Source organism: Phoenix dactylifera, unplaced genomic scaffold, assembly GCF_009389715.1.
Source record: "Phoenix dactylifera cultivar Barhee BC4 unplaced genomic scaffold, palm_55x_up_171113_PBpolish2nd_filt_p 000664F, whole genome shotgun sequence".
Classification (NCBI taxonomy): Eukaryota; Viridiplantae; Streptophyta; class Magnoliopsida; order Arecales; family Arecaceae; genus Phoenix; species Phoenix dactylifera.
The window spans coordinates 21,814-42,932 of NW_024068051.1; the positions used below are offsets into that span (position 1 = coordinate 21,814).

The following is a 21,119-nucleotide window of genomic DNA, read 5'->3' on the forward strand; positions in this document are numbered from 1 at the left end:
CTTAATTCAGGAGAGGGCGCCTTTCTGATAATGGTGTATGCTGATGAGGAGAACACAAGCACACTGTTGATTGATGGAAAGGATCATCTGTATGATTGAGGCCCAAATCATTTTTTTGAGTAACTGATGCTGATTTTTTAACAACATAGAGGTGAAAGAAAGGGAAATTAAATGACCACTTGAAAAGTTATAGCTATTGTAAATAATGACTCCCAACCTCTGCACCTACCATCCATGGGTTTTGCTATTATGCTCCCAAGTTCCTCTCAAGGTAGATAATCTTTATCATGAATTCAAAAGTGGGCCGTCTTAAATGGATGACTGAATAACTAGCCATACAAGTCACCATAGTTGGGTTTTTTTTGTTATTAAATCCAAATCTATGGCTCTTTAGTTGGCTCCTACTTCTTTCATTCTTTTCTCCTCCATTCTATTCTTCTTCCTCCTCACCTTACACTTGGACTGCAAGACTCCTCCATGACAAGGAGGAGCTCACCAAGGTCGATTGTTTGCGGCTAGACCTAGGCAGAGGTGTAGGCGAAGACGACGGCTAGGGTTGCTGCTCCTCTTATCCACCACCCCCTTGTACCTCTTCGCCTGCTCTTTCAAACCCAACCGAACAATGATGGCAGTAGCAGTGGAGCCTAGGAAGCTGATCTTCATAGCGGCCAAGCTGAGTAGCATGAGCAGGCGAGGCAGAGTTGTTAGCAACTAGTAAAATCATGTGATCCTATAAATCATAATGAATACATACATCGCATGGGTTAATAAGAAAAACATATACCTGTGTTGACCTCTTCTCTTCTATCGAGATGAAGAGTGACAAGTCTTATAGCTAAATTATGGTAGATGTGCGGCACACCATTGGTGTTAGATTAGTTAGAAATAGGATGATAAAAAGATGATGATGAAAGTAGCACGGGTCCAGCTATTTTGACCTTCAAGAATTTTTGTTATCATAGCACCGTCCGTTTAAAGAATGAATGATAGCTAGGGCTGCAATTAAATTACTCTACTACTACTTCTACTAATAAATCAGAATCCTATTGGAAAACTAAAAGCAAGTAATTAAAGATAAAGATAAAAATAAAAATAAACTACATAATTGATAAGTGAAAAAGTCCTATTTCGAATTAGTCACTTATCCATACTAAAAGACAAACAGTACAGAAACTGCCTACTCAGATGATAATAACTGATATCTGGCCTCCACTTTTCTTGATAGTTCTGATAATCAGTGCTAACTATCCTCCACTACTCACGTTGTCATAACAACCAGATCCATATCATTCATTAGACCGATAACCAAGCTCGATCAGCCGTCCTATTGTGGGCAGCTTCCTAACACCCCCTACTGGAAAACAAACCGCTTGAGCTGTAACCGAAACAGAAAGGTTTGATGAGCCGCTGCTTGCTCTCTAACTGCTCTTACCGCTCCTATTGCGACTAGTCTTCATTTGACTTACCCTATAATAATTCACCCTGGCTATCTTTCTTTATTCATCCTACATCATTATATCTTTCAGTCGATTTGGTCAGCTTCTCTATGATGTTTGTCTCTCTGGCCTTAGTTGACATCGGGATCTTCAATTGAAGCCTTATTACACCTATTATGTTTTAACCTTATGATGTGGCTGAATGAGTATGTGTCTCCCAAGTGCTATCCTGAGTAAGGATGTAGTGTAAACAACCTGATAGGGGACATTGAGGTTGTTAAAGCACATGAAGCTTTGAAAATTACTATCCACAGACACTTCGGTTCACATGCCTATCTAAAGCTTTGTCGAGCTCTAAGTCTCCAACAACCATAGACTAAGGGAATGCACTGCAAAAAAGAATTCTCTTGCAAGCTTTCTCTCTCTAAATTCTTTAAATTCTCTTGCAAGATTTCCATGCTTGGCATCCTAGGATCCCAGTTGGAAATTGATACGCCTCTAAACCAACTATAGCTCACCAGAAGGTCCAACCAATTAAAATACACCATGGTGCCAACACGTGGTGGATCGGGAGCGGCCACTGGGCAATCCCAATGCCATACTACTGAGCTTGCATATCAGGAGCTCCCCACAATTGCCCGCATCCTAACTAAGAGACCCAGTAATCATCAAAATTCTACCGATGTGACAGGCAGGACGCATCTGTGTAAGAAGCATTCACGCCCGATATCTAGGCCATACTCAAGCTAGACACTTTTGGTCGATCCATATGCCCTAATTCTTGGTGGTAGGTAGGCTCCTCCACCAGACATACATAAAAAGAGGGACAGAGGAGGTAAGCAAGAGCAACGCCCTAATAGACTGAAAGACAACCTCCTCGTGTTCTTTGATTACCACACTGACTTAGGTATCGAAGGGTCCTCCATCGAATACGTTCTAGCTAGAAGACTTCTTTGCGTTGTGCTGTTTCAAATTGAAGTGCTGCCATCCAACGAGGATCTCGACTGCAACAACCGAGCGCCGCTCACCTTCTCTAATTTCGACCAGGGTAGCCGACCACCAAGCACTCTAGCATCATCATGCTTCTCGTCGCGATGCCTAGGGCCAGTCAGTTCTTATCAACAATGAAAATCGAGAGAGAAGTAGAAGCAAGTGGGACCGTTATTATCCATGTTGCTTCCAAGGAGTTTTGGTTGGACTCTAATACTAAAGAGTAACTAGGGCTAGCTAGTAGGGCTACCTATAATCTTCTAGATGTGTGCACCCCTTGTGGAGTGGGCAATCTAGTTGGCGCATGATAGAAGGGCAATGAACTATAAATTCTTTGGTTGGCTGCCTCCCATTTGGATCCTATCTAAGTGAACATAGGATTAGCCTAGATCCATTTTTTCTTGACCTGACCTAGCCCAATCCCTGTATCTGGACTATTTCTCTAACCCAATCCCCTCTCTAATTAAATCAGGATCTTTCTTGATCTAATCTGGGGGAGAATAATTGATTGGAATCTTATTCCAAATGACCTAAAGAGAGATGGCACATGGTATATTGAGATATATCAACTCAATTTTTCACTCACAACGACCCGTTCCTTCCAATCTACTTAAGCACATGTTTCCAACGTGATTTAGCATAAGGATATAGAACTCAAAACGTATTACTAAAACTATTAATGAAAAGGATGAAATTAGTTAGTCTCCCTATTCTTACACAAGTTACATCCTATAATTCAGTCTTTTATCATTCCAATATCCTTGTAAGATAATTAAATATAGCATTGTGAGACCCTTAGTCACATTATCGTATAGCCCTTTAGAGATCATGTCAAACATCATTTTATGAAAATTGTTCATGTGAAACCATTTTGAAAATAATTAATTATTAGCTCTAATAACTTTATGAAAATAATTATTTCTAAAATTTTTAAGTTGCTAGCTGGCCAGATCTCAGATATTTAACCACATCTTTGTTTTAATATGGATATTATAGAATTATGATAGCTTCTATATCGGACAACTAGATCCTCACTCGCTTCTGGACTTAGTAGATCACTTTGCTCTCCATCAAGGATATAGTCCAAAATATCATTGTTGATCCACGAGTTTGGTCATAAATTTACTAATCTTTAAAATATAGCAAACTGTTCTATCCTTCAGGTCAAGGGACTCCTTGCAATCTTGTGCACTTGATCTAATCTCTACTTTTGATGGTGCTTTGTAAGGTAGATTATCAGTATTGATTGTTCAGTGTGATGGCACACCCGAATGTCCATACAAGATATTACCTCAATGAAAAAGAATCTCCTGTGCACTTGATCTAAACCTCTACTTTTGATGGTGCTTTTTAAGGTAGATTATCAGTATTGATTATTCAGTGTGATGGCACACCCGAATGTCCATACAAGGTATCATCTCAGTGAAAAAAAATCTCTATGAGGCCGCTATCCATCTCAGTAGCCTTATATGTGTAATACCCAACCTCATCCATAGTATGAATGTATCAATCATTTTGTGGAAAACAGCCCATCCACTTGGATAAACCTCTGAAATATATCTAAACTCTTTTTTAACTCTTAGTCTGATGTGTGATACATATACTATACTATATATAACTGTGATTTAAGAGAATATATCTATAATATCTCAACAATTTTTTATATTTAACTTACAAAAAGCTTAGGGCATGTCCCACTTTCAATATGACCATGCAAAGGCCTCTCGTGGGAGGAGGCACTAGAGCCCCTCAATGCCGATATCTACATGCTCAAGATTGAGCGAGCGTATTGCTTTTACCCACATGATACAATCTTTTGCTGCCATGATGCGGTGAGCCAAGTGCTATACAAAGATGAATCAAATTTGCTTTGTTGTTGCAGATGTTGTTGATGGCATGGATAGGTTGGTAGGAAAGCAAGCACGAGATAGGGCATGGGGAGGTTTGGCAATGACAATGGAGCACTTTATAAGAAAACAAAATGCACAGGTGTTTGCAATCAATGAATTTTTATTTCTCATTTGGATTCATCCGTCAAGATCGGGTAGGGGTTGTATCGTTCCAATGAAAGAATGATTCATCTTCCTTCACACGAATCCATCATTAGATCACCTGCTATATAGATCTCAAAACGCTCCAAACTTTGTCATTCATCCATCTACACATCTGATGGGTGATCCGATGGTGGATTCATGTAAAGGATGGCTAATCCTTCTTTCACACGAAAAATACGACACCAATCTATTAGGACCATTCTCAAAACCAACTAATAAATAATGAAAAAACATGATAGCAAACTCCACCAAGAATATATTGGATGATTATTTGAACTCCTCATTAATAGTGACACCCTACCACATGGTAGTTTTCCAACCATTAGACCTAATGTCGAAAACAGTCATTCTTTATGGATGCAGGACCATAACAAGTCCAAGAACAATCTATAGTGGAATTATGGCTTCATCCATTGCTGCGTAAAGGGTTGGTTTACATGAAACAGGGTGTCATGAGCCAAATTGAATGGTCGGAGGAGGAAAGAGTTCACATTTTTAAGAAAGCAACAATCCGTTGGCCTGCTCTAAACCATTGGCCGCCAAAGATAAGCAATAAAGTCCAAGATTTAAGAAAGTAGCTATCTATGGCCTGCTTGTTTAGCTGAATAATTTATATATTGCATGCATGAAGCCATTTACTCTTAATGTTGTCTCAACTCGAAACCATGTTCGACAAGTCAACAAAGCGGATCCATTCAACACCTAAAAACAGCCGTTAAACCACCATATCAATCGAAGTATACACTTCATTTTCTGGTAGATTTAAATATGGAGGATTAAACAAGAATAAGCATGCATTAATTTGATCCCTGGACCACTAACAGGTGTTTCTGAGTTTGCTCCCAACATGGAATACAAAGATTAGTATTGGTATATTAATTAGATATATGGCGGCCATAAAATATTCTCTGCTTCCAGAGGCCAGAAAGTACATCTAACTAAACAATTAACATAATCTTGGTGATAACATGCATCCGCATGGGATTAGTGATAGCGTGCATTTAAATATAAAGCTCGATGCACTTATGTCTCACTCAGCGGATACGTTCGATTAAAGAAACGACAGAGAGATTATGTTTGATTACAGTAGAGTAAATCAAATGAGCGCTGCTAAACCAACTTGGTGTGTTCTCCGAAGAATCATATCATTTGTAATCGTACGGGCTTCTTGAGTTTCATAAATATAATAGGGATTCCCCTGCCATAGTCTTTTTCATTTAAAACTGAGACTCAAGATCATCCAAAACCCAAATCTTATGGAAAGAAAACAATCGCTATTTCTTCTTTTCCTATTGCACATAGAGGTAATTACAAGATTGCATCAGCCTCTTGTGTAGGGGCGAGAAAGCTAGCTAGTTTTGCAATGCTTCCAAGCCCATTAAAAGACCCAAAAAAAGAGGGGAAAGAAATAAAGTAGGCTAAAGTACAAAACGTAACGTTATATTTAGGGGGGTTTTTGCTCCTCCTAAACATGGGAATACATAGCTCCCCATTCCATCGAATCCCACACGTCCAAGCTTTCACAGGGGTGGTGGGGCGCCCTTCTCATATTCCTATTGACACCCTCGGCCGAGCTTTCAAAGAAAGGCGCTTCCACTCCACTAGGCGAAGTAAAAAGTCCATAACCTATAGAAGCATTGAAGGAATCAACATCAGCAACCTGACGCTCTGAATACCAAACACAAATGAGAATATTATACGCGTTCCCATCAAGTGGTCCTGGAGGTGAAGTGGACCCTCATAATATCCCAAAGCATTTGAAAGTAAACGGGGAACAGTTCTCATCAGCACTTACCTCAGAGGGCTCTCGGAGAGAGTAGGAGGCATTTGTCTCCTTTGGGAACTTGGAAACAAGGATACCAAAACCTTGTCCCCTATCACGCAAGACCTAATACACAAGTGCAAAACATGCTGTTGGTAACACTAGCTAATGAACTTAAAAAAAACAAACTCCAGGGCCTTCCCATTTCAACGAAGAACTAGATTAGATATACCTTGAAAGCATCTTCATCGGTGCGATCATCTCCGATGTACACCGGCAACACGTCGTTGCAGTCGGCAAATCCTTGAGAGAAACAAGAGATGGCAAAATTGATGAGTTCTGCTTGATATTCAATGAAGCCAAAGTAATGAAAGGGACGCGATGTAATGTGTGTTCGGAGAGTCCAGCTTACCAAGAGACTCCAACAAGAACTCCAGGGCCTTCCCTTTGTCCCATTTAATAGTTGGTCTAATCTCCAGGACCTAATTATGGTCACGAAGCCAGAGAATCCAAGTCACTTTCATATTATATAAACTCCAATAAGAGAGTATACCCTACAAAGAAATGGTGGCCAAGGTCCCACCTTTCTGCCTTGGGTGAGCCGCAACTTGGGGTATTCCTTGAGCACTGACTTCACCTGCTCAGCCAATACGCTCCAACTCTGCGAATAGTTAATTAAAAGGGATTGTGGATTCATTAATTCAACAAGATATGTTTTTTATTTTGCCAAATATGGAAAAAGAATAGGAAGTGGGGGCTCGGATATTTAATGGCTTCTAACCTTTTCATCTACACATCTGTAGTGGACGGACACACAGAACTTGTTGTTCTCCACCTTGGCACCAGGGGTGGATTTGGTTTTCTCGAACAGGACATTATAAACCTAAAAGAGATAATAATACATAAAGATCCTTTCATCCAAAGATACTATTCCGGACTGCCGCTATTCCGGGCTAGGCTTGCTACTGAGACCAAAAAGAAGAGGAACCAACCTCAGTTATCATGGGGAGGAAGTCACTAGCTGGTTGAAAGAGAACTGACTTGGCCTGAACCACACAAGTGATAGAGAAATAGATAAGATTATGAGAAAAACTCTGAGAAAGGGATGTAATGGACTTGGTATTTCTGAGTTTGTGAAGGAAGTGGAGTGCCAACCTTAGCTTTCCTGTATCTGGGTCCTCTGGCCGGGCCTTTGATGTCCATGCCATGGCTACCAGCGTAGTATAACTCTGCCAGCTTCACGAACTTATACACCTAAGAACCAAGCAAATCACGAAGGAAGCAAGTTAGAAAACGAGGAAGATAGAAGAAAAGGCCCAGTCTTTGGATGGTGGGTGGAATGGGAATGTACCTTGTCTCGGCACCGCCCACTGACGATCGCCGTGGGGAAGTACCGAGCGAGATTCCTCACCGCATCTCTCATCTGATTCCCACAAGCAAACAACAATCAAAATCCCACCTTTAACAATAGAATGGAATCGATTGACGGATCGGACCACAGAAACAGAGGAAAACAGGGCGTGGGGGGGGGCAACTCACCGCTTCGGACATGAAAGCCGAGTCGGGGTCGTCGACGATGGGAGAGAGCGTTCCATCGTAGTCCAAGAACATCACAATCTGCTTCTCTCTAGAGGCGCTGATGATCTGTTCAAATTTGCTCAGAGCCGAAGGGTGCCGCATCTGAACACCAAAAAAAAAAAAACAAAAGAAAAATCGACAACGATTAGAACCTATCAAGATCGAATCTTTGATCAAAAGACAGCGAAACAAGCTGAAAGAAACAGAGAAAACAGGCTGGAATAAGGAGAAGAGAACTCACAATCCAGGTGGCATGTTCTTCCTGTGCGCCGACGGACGGGGCGGCGGCGAGGGCGGCGGCGGCCTTGGCGTGGGTGGGGGAGGAGGCCTTCATGGACTCAACCCAGGCATTGATCTTCAGAGCAAACCCGCCGGCGACGCCGGCGCCGAAGCCGCTTCGCGGCGGCGGATAGGTGAAGAGCGGCGACGAGTTGGCCACGGCAGCCACCGAGATGGCCATGGCCTCCGGCACCACCACATTCTGCTTCGTCATGGCGAGCCCTCAAAGCTCGAGACTCTCCTCTAATGTCGAACGGAAGGGGAGGCGTAATCGGGAGAGAAAAAGAAGGAAAAGGCGCGATATTTCGCTCGATTTGGAGTTTTGGACGTCGAGAAGGGGGAGGTTTCGCCAAGCGGTTTTGGTGGGGGGGGGGTTTAGAGCGGTGCGGGGGAGTTGGCGGGGGAGAAGTGAAGCGGTCGAGGAGTGATTTATACTGGTTTGGAACCCAGAAGGAGACGAAGATTGTGGACTCGTGCGGGGGCCCACGGGAGAGGCCGCACCCACTTTGGCCACCGCATGGGCCCCACGGTGGTTTCTAGGCAATGTATGCACCCTATCCGCCGTCTTCTTCGTCGCTAGGACCACACGTGTTAACCACGTAAACACCCACGGATTCGTCGCAATTATTAAATTATTTTCGTCGTAATTATTTCCCCCCCCCCCCCCCCCAAAAAAAAAAAAAAAAAAAAACTAAATCACGCGATTCGGCTTGATACGGATTCCAGCTTTCTTCCCCCCTTCCCAACCAAATTATCCTATTTCCTAAAAGTTATTTATATTTTTACATAAGATATGAATATAAAATTGAATTAAAAAATTATTTATATTTTTATTTATTTTGTTCGATTTTTTTGAGGTTGTTTGAGCCGTGACGCCCCTGGTTAGCTTGGAAAACAGGCAGCTCCAACCAGCCCGGGAAACACAAAACCGCGGACTTTTTCTCAATACCTTGTTTCATATAACTAGGGTGCAACTATTTTTTATTGAAATAACTAAATGGTCCAGTTATTAAATCATGGCCGTCTCTATAGGTGAAACCTTTGATCACACAAGCCAAAACATATATTGAATGATAAAGGTGGGATCCATCTTGTTAAATCAACAGACTGGATTCACCTGTTTTCCAGCCTGGATTCACCTTGTGATTCGTGTTAAAGGGTTCTCTTTGGATACTGGACAAGGGAGCAAGTTTAGAATATGGTGATTAGCTTTTTATACGTAAAATGGAGTTATGTTACTACAAGATAGGTCGTTCGACCGTGACTAATCCGACAATGCGAAATGTACCACAAAACCTCTAGAGTTTGTGTTTCATAATTTTTAATTGATAGATCTACCGTGACTTAAAGAAGCCTCTAGAGTGTAGATGGATGCATAAGCATATACCTAAGCAATCTCATAAGATTTGTTTGTTGGACTAAAAAAAGTTACCCATGCTTGTTTTTTTAACTACGTCAATGGTTGTCTAATTGTATATATGAACCCAGAATTTTGATCATACTTTATAGTGTTATTATATGATAATTGCTGGTTTAAATCACTATCAAGGTTGAGATTGATTAAACTCAAGCAGCTCATAGAAAAAAGTAAGTGACTGTCAGCAATAATGTAGGGGTTAATGCATGAATGAATCCAACAAGGCTTCAAACCTTGCTAAGCTTCAAACGACTACTACAATAAAAAAGATTAATATTGACAAAAAATTTGATGACAAAAAAAAAGAAAGAAAAGTATAACTTGGTGATAGAAATTAACTTTCGGCGTCATACTATAAAAGTTAGTAATTTTTTAATGACAAAAATTAATTTTGTCGGAAAAATATATATCACTATTCATATGGAGGAAGTTTTTGTCATATGGAGGAAATTTTTTTTTGATAATCTTAGCTATATTGTGACAAAATTTATCGTTATTAAGAATTAGTAAATTTTGTGATGAAATATCTTAGGTCACTAAATAATCTATGATTGCTTTCATTATAAAAATAATAGTGTTATCAAATATTAACGCACCAAGTTGCTCTTATATTATGATAAAGTTTATCATCACTAAGAATCTGCAAAGTTTGTGAAAAAATACTTTCAATTACCAAAAATTTATGAATTTTGGTGATCTAAATTTCTTGACATCTATTCTTCTTTTATTTTGAAAATTTAGAACTTAGCAATGATGACCATTCATGACAAAAATAATAGTATCACTAATGATTGCAAATTTTGTGATAATAGTAAAGTTTTGGCACCAAACTATCATTAGTAATTTTTAGTATAAGAAATTATTTTCATAGAAAATTTTCATCATCACATGTATGATGCGAATTTCGCAAAATTTTGTGAAATTTTTTTATGAAGATTTTTACTATACCACAACCAAAAAATATTGTCACCAACAACTCGCACAATTGTTGATAAAAGCTATTATATCACTAAATATTACTATAATTATCATTCAATTAATATATAAATTAATTATTTATAACTATTATTGGTAATAATAAAATTACATTACCGATAATTACAATTTTGTTGACGAAAACCATGATTTGTCTTTCAATTAATGTTACTAATTTGTTGGTAATAAAAACTATTTAATGAAAAAATTTTGTCACCACAAATATGGTACCAAAAATTGTAGTAACTGGATAATAGTTTAAGATTTAAATATTAAACTTATATTGAGTCCATTCAAGTAAGATTTAGATCACTGATCTGATTAAATTTGAATTAAAAATATATTAAAATTAAACTATTTACAAAATTAAAAGTTTTCAATATTAAATACCATTATTACTTTTTAATTGCAATATGAATAAAAATAATCATGAATTGTATATTTTTAAAGAGCTTTAAAAAATATATACAAATATTAGAATATATGAGTTATTGATATTTAAAAATATTTTAAATAATTTTTTTTGAAATGATATAAAGAATAAAACAAAGTTAAATATTTTTTTTGTTAAAAGGAAGAAGATTAAACTTTATCTAAAAATAACTAATTGTTAAACTACGGATTACCATAGTATATTTGAAATGAGCATATTTTTATAATGTGAATAAGTTTAGATAAGTATAATAAACTATAATTATATATCAGAAAGTCAATATTGCTATAGTGGCTGAGTAGCATACAACAATCTAAGAGATCTTAGATTTGATTTCTCTTCTATTAAATTACAAGCGTATATCAAAACCTGTATCCGAATCCAATCACATACAAAAATATCTGCTTGAATCCAACTAATTTCAACTCTCAGATTTATCGAATCTTTTAGCCACAAAATTTTCTTTCTTTTTGTGATGAATAATATTGTCATAAAAATATAAACTTTTTCATGATAAATTTGTTTACGTCATCGTAGATTAATCTTTAATGACAAAGAATATTTTTATTGATGAAATTCTTTTAGCTTTTGTGACGAACAAGATTGTCACAAAATAGAATCTCTTTAATGATAAGTTTGTTTACGTCACCATAGATTAATCTTTTGGTGACAAAAAATATATCATGTCATGACGAAATTGTCAATTTCTTGTGATGGAAACTATCATCACCAAATACTTTATCATTGGGTGATGAATATATTTTTATCATAATTGATATATATATTTGTTGACGGAATATTTCTATTGTTACTATATATGTTTGGCGACATTTTTTTTACGAGCATCATGATAATTTATTTTCATTACTAAAATCTTTTTATGACGAAATTGATTTTTTTTTGGTGAAGATTTGTTTTGTCAAGCATATTATTTTTTTCTTGTGGTGGACAAAGCAAAATTCCATGAATGAACAAGCACGTCGTGGTCATGCTTCCCACACAAAGTCTGAAACAGGTGTATTGTATTTGTATTGCATTTGCATGCCTTGAAATGAAAGCAATATTGAGGACCCTCCCATGCCAATCTCAAATCAAGCACATGTAAACTAACATTTTTGCCACTGACAAGTTCCAATATGGACGTCGTGTGGTAAAAAAAAAAGTCCATGTATATATTAAAAAAAAGTCCAGTGAGAGGCTAAGGATTTTGACACCTTTAGAGGTGAGTATGCGAGGCTTTTTTTTTCATGCAAATATTCAATATTACAAAAATGAGAGACTCATATCACACTCTACAATTGCAATGCAACACATAATAACCCATACGTCACTTGATGATCAGCATTAAGTCATATGAGAGCTCCTCTCAGAAAAGGTCATGGTGCATGAGTGTGTTTATTATTGCTAAGTAAGTTTATTTTTCTAACTTCCTGATTGCTCTATCTTCAAAACAAAGTGACCTAACTTGCACAGTGAGTGAATATTGAAGGCCAACCATGCATGATTACACAACATGCATGCATGCTCATACCTCAGTGGTTTGGACGGTTGATATTACTCATTTGTGGTAGTCACTACATATCATTTTTATTCCTTGTTGAAAAGTACAAGATAAAGCCATATAGATGTTTTTACTTGGAGTGCATATTTACGTGTCTTATTTTTCATATAAACAAACAAATTATTACTTGTTAAGAACACGATTACTGAAGCACAAATGTATCTTTTTTTAATCTTGTTTCTTTCAGATCAAGATCACTCATCATCTTGGCATAAATTAATGTATCATTTATATGAAGCTATTTATAAAGAAGAAAACCTTGTGATATATATATATACCAAGAACATGTCATGGTAACATGTTAGATTTTTCTGAAATATATAAATTTTTACACCAAGGGTTGTCCGCAAAGACCATGACCAGATTTTCAACTTCTGTTTTTTATTGGCTGTCTTGTGTTTCTAATAAGTTGTTTAATAGTTGGCATGTCGTATGTATATATATAATTTTAGAGGCCCCAAAGCTCCTCAATGGAGCCACCTGTCTGAAAGTTCTGGACCTTGGGTTCCCTAGCCATCACCCAAGTCCTTGACACGTCCTTCTGACCAGTTCTGACCTCCCCAGCTTCCGGCGTTCTCCTCTCCTTCCACTGCCCTCTCTTTAGCAAACACCACAAGCCTCCCTTAAGTACCAACTCCTAGTCATGGTGCTTCCTACTTTCTAGCGTTAGAGATTGGTGCAAGTGCTGTCTTTTAACGTAAAGAGAGGGGATACGGGACTGCTCAGCTTTGTGCAACTCCTGTGAGGTTTCCAACTCCACAAGCCACAGTGACGGAAAAAGGCTATATAATAATATATGATCTACTCCATTTTCTCTATGTGAGGCCCTTGCTTTCACTGCCATCTATCAAACTAGATTTGGCTTTCTACTTATTTCTAGTGGTGGACTTGTGGTATGTTAGCCATCATTATATAAACATGAGGGGAACGTGTCAAATGACATGGTTTCCCAAGGTTTGGTATCTCAAACTCTTAGCAAGCGAAGAGAGTGTGCGAGCAAATTAAGAATTGCTGTAGGCCATTAATTACTAATGTGTTACTATTGGAGTGGGTGATCATACAATAATCGTTTTAAAAAAAGGTTTTCGTTATAAAAAGTCAGTGATCATTGACCTACAGGAAGAGAACCATGGTTAACAAGGGGTCTGAATTTAACCATTCGTCTCGGTAAATTAGAGATGATGTATGCAGCGACGTCATACTGCTGTTTAAACTTACTTTTGTATATGCTCTACAAAGCTTGTCACTGGTCTAACTACAAGCTAATAGTCAACCGCTAGTTTTTAACTGTCGACAGTCAACAGAACATGACGATTGGAACAGGGCATGCAAGTGTCATAGTTTCCGATGATTGTAGTACAATGCATTAATGTACACGCTAACCTTCTGACACCTGCTTGTGAAATGGTGCCAAAATGTTGCTTGAGGAAGAAGCAAGCTATCAAAATAGAATGCATGCAATTAACTAATGCCAGATCAATAACTCACAAATGTTCCTGGTCGTGCTTGTTGCCTCCAAGTTTGATCTTGTCTTCTACTTTAGAGTTTAGACTTTAAGCTTTTAGGCACGGATTCTCCTCGAAAAACATGCATGCATGAAGAGCATCAGTCAAGAAATAATGCTTTAGATTCTAAGAATATATGGCTGTCACCCTTGGTCGCCACCTTAGTCATTCACATGTCTAAGTATCCATATGTATAATTTGTTTTCCACCTAATCTTTCACATCCTTCGTCGCCACCTTAGTCATTCACATGTCTAGGTATCTACATTTATAAGTTCTTTTCACCTAATCCTTCATATTAAACTCGTTCAACTTTTAATTTTATATTTTCTTTGGGTGGTCAAAACCTAAACAGATGAGCAGAAGGCAAGCGTTACCCCGTTGATTAGGGCTCGATTAGAGAGCCCTGGCCTTTAAAAGTCGTGGCGGCTTCTTCCGGTGTCCCTAAGCATCATGGCCGTCCTACTTTTCGCCGCACGAATTCACCTCGTAACGGGACAGGTGGCGAAAGGAGGGCGACACCTGTGCACGGGCGGCGCTTGTGCGAGGATTGGGGTGACGTGGCTATATGTGATTGGGCGAGTAGGTTCTCTCGTGGGGCTAAGGCAAGGATTCTTGAAACGGACCGGGTTCGGACGGGTAGCGGCGCGGGTGGGTCCCAAGTGGGCCGCGGTCGGTGGCGACCGGTAAGTGGGTCGGTCCGGGTGGGCGTCGTAGATCGCGGCCGTTGAAGGATGGTGGTGGGCGTGGGCCCCGCGGGGTCCATGGTTTCCGATGGCGTTGGGTGCGGAAATAGCGTGTGGCCCACGGAATGTCGCATTTGGGCGGAGGGTCGCGGTCGCGGCCCGGGTCCGGTTCCGGGTCAGTCGCAACCATCAAGTGGAGGTCGACCTCAACCGCGGAATGATGCCCGATAGCTCGCAATCATCCGAGTCATGGGGGTTCGTCCTTTCTCTTTTTATTTTATTAGGCTAGATACGGGCTAGGTTGTCCATTAGTTGAGGAGTAAAGATGGAGAGCAGTTTTGGTTTTTTATTTTTTAACTTGGACCTATAGTATTTCGTGGCAAGATTAAGGTTCAAGTCAATGGAAAAGAACCACACCCCCTGGGGCTCATATCACTCCATAATGAATTTTGAGTTTGAAGTGTTTGATGCCACCCATTAAAAAAAGAAAAGAAAAAGAGAGAGAAGAATAATGTTTGGTGCATGATACAAGTATAGTTGTTTGCTTTGATTTTTTTGCTTGCAAAGAAATGCTAGACCAATATACCTAAATAAAAATAAGAAATAATTATATGCTAGATCTGAAATTCCTTGTTTGCCATGCATGTCAACTTTATGATGAGTCTAAATCATAGTGATCGTAACCGTATAACTTTGCGAGAATTATATAACTTCGAAACAATCTTTATGTAAAGAATTGCTTGAGCAAAACCTAATCCGTAAATGTATAAGACTAGTGCTACTTGATGCAGTTCTTGCATGCATCCTACCTTTCTATGCATGCATGCATGCATGCGTCGGAATATTCAAAGGAAAGATGGATAGAGGTAATCCAAATATTCCTTGTAACGGTCCACTCCTTGAAGAATGTCGGTAGCTTTTGGTTCGCAGTGGAAAAGAAAGGATATTGTGGGTGACCATTTGACGATGGAGTTGTTAACATGGTAAGCAAAATTGCGATGAGGCTACTAAATAGACAGACGGAAATTTCCGTGCAAGTGCCCAATCTGTTGTCCTTTCCGCCATTTGCATGGACATGGGTCTCACTTTCATGCAACTCTTCTTCTTTTTTTTTTAGCTTTAGAATGCAACTCTTTTTTACAAGTTGTGTACTCATGCATAAGGAGACAGAACAATACAAGCAGCAGCTAAATACACACATAGAAATGTCATGTCCAAAAGATAAACTCAATCTTCTCATGTAGAATGGACATTTCTTAATCCAAGTGATCGATAAATGGAAGGTGAATTAAGGTAACAAATCCATAAGTTGTGCCTTGGAGTTACAATTTGAAAATCTAAAAAATTTACACATAATGAATGAAGAGTTTGTGATTTTCCTTGTATTTGAGCCATTGTGAGATCTTATATGACTTAATACAATCCTAATTTTCTTTTTCCAAGTTTAATCTATAATAGCATATTGTTGATGACAAAAATTATAGGATGACCTCCTTCACAAGATAGCCACTTTGAATGTTTAAAAGATAGGAAAGATATTTAAGTTCTAATAGCTAGAACGTTGACATTTATATCAAATGACGGGTGAAAGACGTGGTATATAGATGAATCTATAGGTTGCTCATCATTATATTGGTTAATTTTCTCTAGTGAGGGAAATGTAAAAGATAATAAGAAAGATGAATTTTGATGAAGGTATGATTTTTATATTTTATAAATTAATAATGATTATCGTATAATTAAATATGGATACTTAACTACCATGCTGATGGATTATTGATGGAAATTAAAATCATTGTTCATGTACTATCATGCAAATGAAGATGAATGTAAATATCAAATAGACAAAGATAATTATTTTAAAATTAATATATCATAATATACTTTATTGATGTTAAACATATGGCATCATTTACTGCAAGAAAAATCTGAATAAATAAATATTTGTTCAAGTATAACGGCAATATCAATTAATGGCAATACAATAGTTTTGCAGTGCTAATTGGTGAATCATGACAAAGAATCTACATGTAAAAAATTTCTTGTTTCATTGAGACAATCTACTTGATTGTTTAGTTGATGGTTTATGAAATTTCATTCTCTTTTGCCCCTATAATTAATCTAAATGTGCCTATTATTTGAAGAACTGAAATTAGGTAACAAACATGAAAAAAAGAATATCATGATTATAAAAAGGAAATAATTAAGTGCATGCATGGAATTACATACAAAACAAATATTGTCTAAAAATAATTTGATCACAATCAAGATAGAATTAACAAACAAAAAGACAAGGAATGGCAAAGATGAAGAGAAAGAGCAAAGTCAAATTTCTCGAGTAAGGCACCTATAGCATTTTCTCCAGATGAAGGATTTATCGACATTGGCTTATTAAAGTATTTGGCCCTTTTTATTAAACAAAGTTAAATGTGCAGGAGAAGTTTCATTCAACCACGCAAATGAACAAACTTAATGTTATTATCTGCCAACTTTTGTATTTACCTTTGAAATTGGATTCTTCTTTGAATTTCAGACATATCTAAAGGATCCAATACAATAAGCCAATCAACTAATTCTATCATGATAGATACATATAATATTTTGGACCCAATTAGATGCTTTTGTGCTGTCATTGTAAAAGTGTATTGTCTACTAGTATTCAACTTCATGTCCAATGAGAAATTTTATCCAACCATGATGTTGTATGAAAGGCACAACCCTTTAAGATAAATTCTTTGACGCAATATTTTCAAAAATCCGAATCTAGAGAATTGTAGCGAGCATGAGTCTTTCTTTCCTCGCTTATATATATATATATGTATATATATATATATATGTATATATATATATATGTATATGTATATATATATGTATATATATATATATATATATATATGTATATGTATATATATATATAAAAGATTTTAGCAACACCACATCTAGTAACCTAAGCATAGCATGGGTGCTTTTTTTTTAGTGCTAAATATAAATATGTTTACATGGAGATATCAAAAGTACTTCAAGCACCATGGAGATATCCCCCCCCCCCCCCAAAGTAGGATCCTTCCCTAAAGACATGCAAGGGATCTAATGCACAATCAACTAAACCATCATGATGGATCATGAACATAATTTGTTCATGGCCCCCATTAAATTCTTTTGTGTTGCTACTGTACTGAAAATATTTTGTTTAGTAGTATATAGCATCATGATTATTGGAAAGTGATGTCCAAAATTGACACTTTATGAAAGTTATTTATGGGCTCATCCGACATCACATCAAGTACTTCCAAGGGGTCCTTTCGAACCCCATCACATATGCTGGACACAGTCCTGTAAGGTAATCAACTAACTCTTCTACGGTGGATCATAACCATGAAAGCATTTTTGACCCTATTAAATACTATTATGTTATCATTGTTAAACTATTTTGTCTGCTAGCATATAGCATCATGTCTATTGGAAAGTGATAACCAAATATGAAACCGTATGAGAATGTGTTTATAGGATAAGAAAAAGATGCACCATGCGCAATTTATATGCACTAAACAAATTGATCTTTCCTTTCCTTGATGTGCCATGTACACATATCAAACAAAGAAAAATGTCTTTCCTGTAGTTCCTTAAATATGAAGTTAATCGTATAAGTCTGAAGGTGCTAGTTTATTAGCTAGTAATGCCTTCTATGGTTATACTAGAGAAGACAATCTAAATCCAAGTTTCTTTAATGGCTCATTTGGTCCGCGAAAAGCATTTTTCCTCGTAGGAATATGATTCATAAGAAAAAGATTCCTAGGGAGAGGATGCTTGGGAATGTACTTTTGGCATATTTGGTTAAACATGGAAAAGTGACAGATTTTCAGAGTACTTATGTTTGGTTGACCATCCACTTTCCTGGGAAAGTTATGTGTAATTTCTATTATACCCTTAATAAAAATTAGATCTTCAATGCATCTTTAATGCTGAAGGGGCGTTTTAGAAAAAATAAAGATGAAGTGATTCCCGCCTCATGGGAAAGTAACTTTCCATGTTTCTCATGGGAAAGACTTTTCCATGAAATGTGAGAATTATATTCCTATGAGAATACAACTTACTCATTTCTTTCCTTTGAAAACTCCAACCAAACAAGAGGCATCTCATTACTTTTCCGTTGAACACTTTTCCCCCTTCTTTTTGCACGAACCAAATGAGCCCTAAGGGTTTGAGAAGTTACAAATATTTCGAAGAGGGCTTCCATTGTACGTCTATCGTCTGTAAACTTGTTCTACTAAATAAAAGAATTTAATATCAGTTCACTCCGCATGTAATTCTCAATTCTTATTATCATTGTACAAGCATCAATAAAAATAACAGTATTAGATATTAGGAACGATATAAGATCTTTCATGCAACCACCCGGTCATGCCCTGGAGCCACTTTCAGATGCATGATCGCACGTGATTGTGCATGATCATGTATCTCAGAGTATAATTGGACGGCCATGGCGGCGGTCCTTCATGTTAATTGCTAAACCCGGTCTCTAAGTATTAATATCTAGTCCTACAACAACCATAGGATCATGTGATTACACCGACTATTAATTTGAAACACAAAGTTTTATCTTTCTTTGACTTCAACATTCTTGTTAAAAGAGTAAAGATGAACAAAAGCTCCAGTTCAGCATATGATGTGGGACCCATTTGAAGCTGCGTGGACCGGCTTCAACGTTGGTCAAAAAGGAAATGGTACAGAGTCCACTTGACCACCAGTCGACCGCGTGGGGGCCTCAGAACAGAATACCCCGACTCGTGAGTCGCCTCGCCACGCATGCTTGGCCCCACCTTCCTTGTTCGCACGTCAGCCGTCACGTTGCAACCATGACTCATCCGGCCCACCATCACCCTCTAGTGCTGTCATTCATTCAAACACCTCATAGCCAAAAGAATAAATAAATAAAAACAGTGAAAGTAGGCAGAAAAATCTCCATCTTCTCCTTCCCACCTCTTTTCTTAGATTTTCTCCATTTTTTTTTTCATGGCCATCGTAGAGATCGAAAATTCCTCCGAGATAGGCCTAGTAGTGGAAAAAATCTAACTTCATACTCTCCTAAAGCACCTCTTTTTCTCTCCTCTTTTTTATTCTTTTTTTATAATATTTCCAAGGTTCTCCCCCCTTATCATCAGCAAACTTAGCACTAAAAACGAGCATCAATCGGCTTGCATCATTTGGTAATATATTATTGGAATATTTTATTCTTAGTGTCAAAAATTGAGATACCTGATTCACCCTATCAAATTTTGGCAATATCAATAGCAAGTTGCCAAGTTGAGGAGAAAAGTTAGGAATTTACTTTTGTTTTTGATTTGCTATCATTTAAAGTGAACATGGCATGAAGGTGACGTGGGAGTGATTCAAGAGTCCAATTACAGGAGTTTGTTACTCTTAGACAAGTGTTTCATTAGTGGAAGGAGCCTTTTTTTTAAACCCATATACGAACAAGATTTTCTAAACATCATGTCTACTTTTTAAATTGTACAACTATAAGTTGTTTGTTGTAAAAAAAAAAAAAAAAAATGGGAAAAAAGCTCAATACTCAACTAACATCGGTTCTCAAATCGATCTTGAAATGTAAAGATTAATACCCTAGGGCTTATTGCTTATCAAGATCCACCACATAAACATGTAAGTACATTGCTTTTCACAGTTGAAGTAATTAGAAGGCTCTATGTCTAAGTTTTTAATTTGAGGGATGGCATCAACAGCTTGTTTGAGAAGCATTTGTCAGTCAACCACCGATCGGACTTTACAAAAATATTGATGAATATTGAGAAAATGTGGTTATCAAATATATTTCGAGAACTTCCAACTCATTTATTGTTCTCTATTACGCTTGTCGTCTCTATTGCTCCAATCCAATTAAGCTGGCCTATCGACTCTACTACATAAATTATGGCTAAGGCTACAAATGGGTTGAGTTGACCCATGATCCGATTCAATCCGACCCGTTTAGACCCAATCCGATTTATTTTGGAGGACTCGTGGAGGCCGGGTTAGGTCTTATAATTAGACTGTTCCATTTTCTGGCTCGGGTCTGGGTTCACTAAATTCAGACCCGACTCAACATATTTGAAATTTAGGTAATTTTGGATTTTTAATCCTACGACCCGCCATGACCTAATTTGATCCTAATTTGTAAAATTATTTGGACCCGCAGGCCACAACCCATAAAATGAGTTAACCCAAATCGGATCCGACCCGGTTCTAAATCAAATCCAAATTTTTTAGGTTGGGTCTATATAATAGGTCTAGGTTATACATGGACCCGTCCCGACCCGAATGACCCGTTCGGTCAAAAATTGTAACGGTGGACCGGACTCGACCCAACCCGATCTTCTATTGGATTGGGTCAGGGTCCAAAATTAGGATCTGAATAAGGAACCGGGTTGAGTCGGATCCAACCCGACC

General features: G+C 37.7%; 1 protein-coding gene across 1 annotated transcript; it reads right to left on the minus strand.

The window, feature by feature from the left end:
* Positions 1 to 5,743: 5,743 nt before the first annotated feature.
* LOC103720307 (probable trehalose-phosphate phosphatase 6) lies at positions 5,744 to 8,485 on the minus strand. The gene is made up of 11 exons (XM_008809952.3): positions 8,062 to 8,485; positions 7,782 to 7,922; positions 7,594 to 7,665; positions 7,398 to 7,496; positions 7,235 to 7,288; positions 7,024 to 7,125; positions 6,826 to 6,903; positions 6,655 to 6,724; positions 6,475 to 6,545; positions 6,276 to 6,368; positions 5,744 to 6,106 (listed from the first exon to the last, which is right to left on the minus strand). Exons 1-11 carry the CDS (start codon positions 8,311 to 8,313, stop codon positions 6,026 to 6,028), a joined length of 1,113 nt encoding a protein of 370 aa, XP_008808174.1. The 5' UTR covers positions 8,314 to 8,485; the 3' UTR covers positions 5,744 to 6,025.
* Positions 8,486 to 21,119: the final 12,634 nt, after the last annotated feature.

What these genes read in the sequence shown, in the direction of transcription:
- LOC103720307 (XM_008809952.3), bottom strand. Translation starts at nt 8,313, where the DNA reads ATGACGAAGCAGAATGTGGTGGTGCCGGAGGCCATGGCCATCTCGGTG. An exon ending in ACAGATGTGTAGATGAAAAG is followed by an intron (nt 6,904 to 7,023) that starts GTTAGAAGCCAT and finishes AACTATTCGCAG; the next exon opens with AGTTGGAGCGTATTGGCTGA. An exon ending in GTTCTTGTTGGAGTCTCTTG is followed by an intron (nt 6,546 to 6,654) that starts GTAAGCTGGACT and finishes GTTTCTCTCAAG; the next exon opens with GATTTGCCGACTGCAACGAC.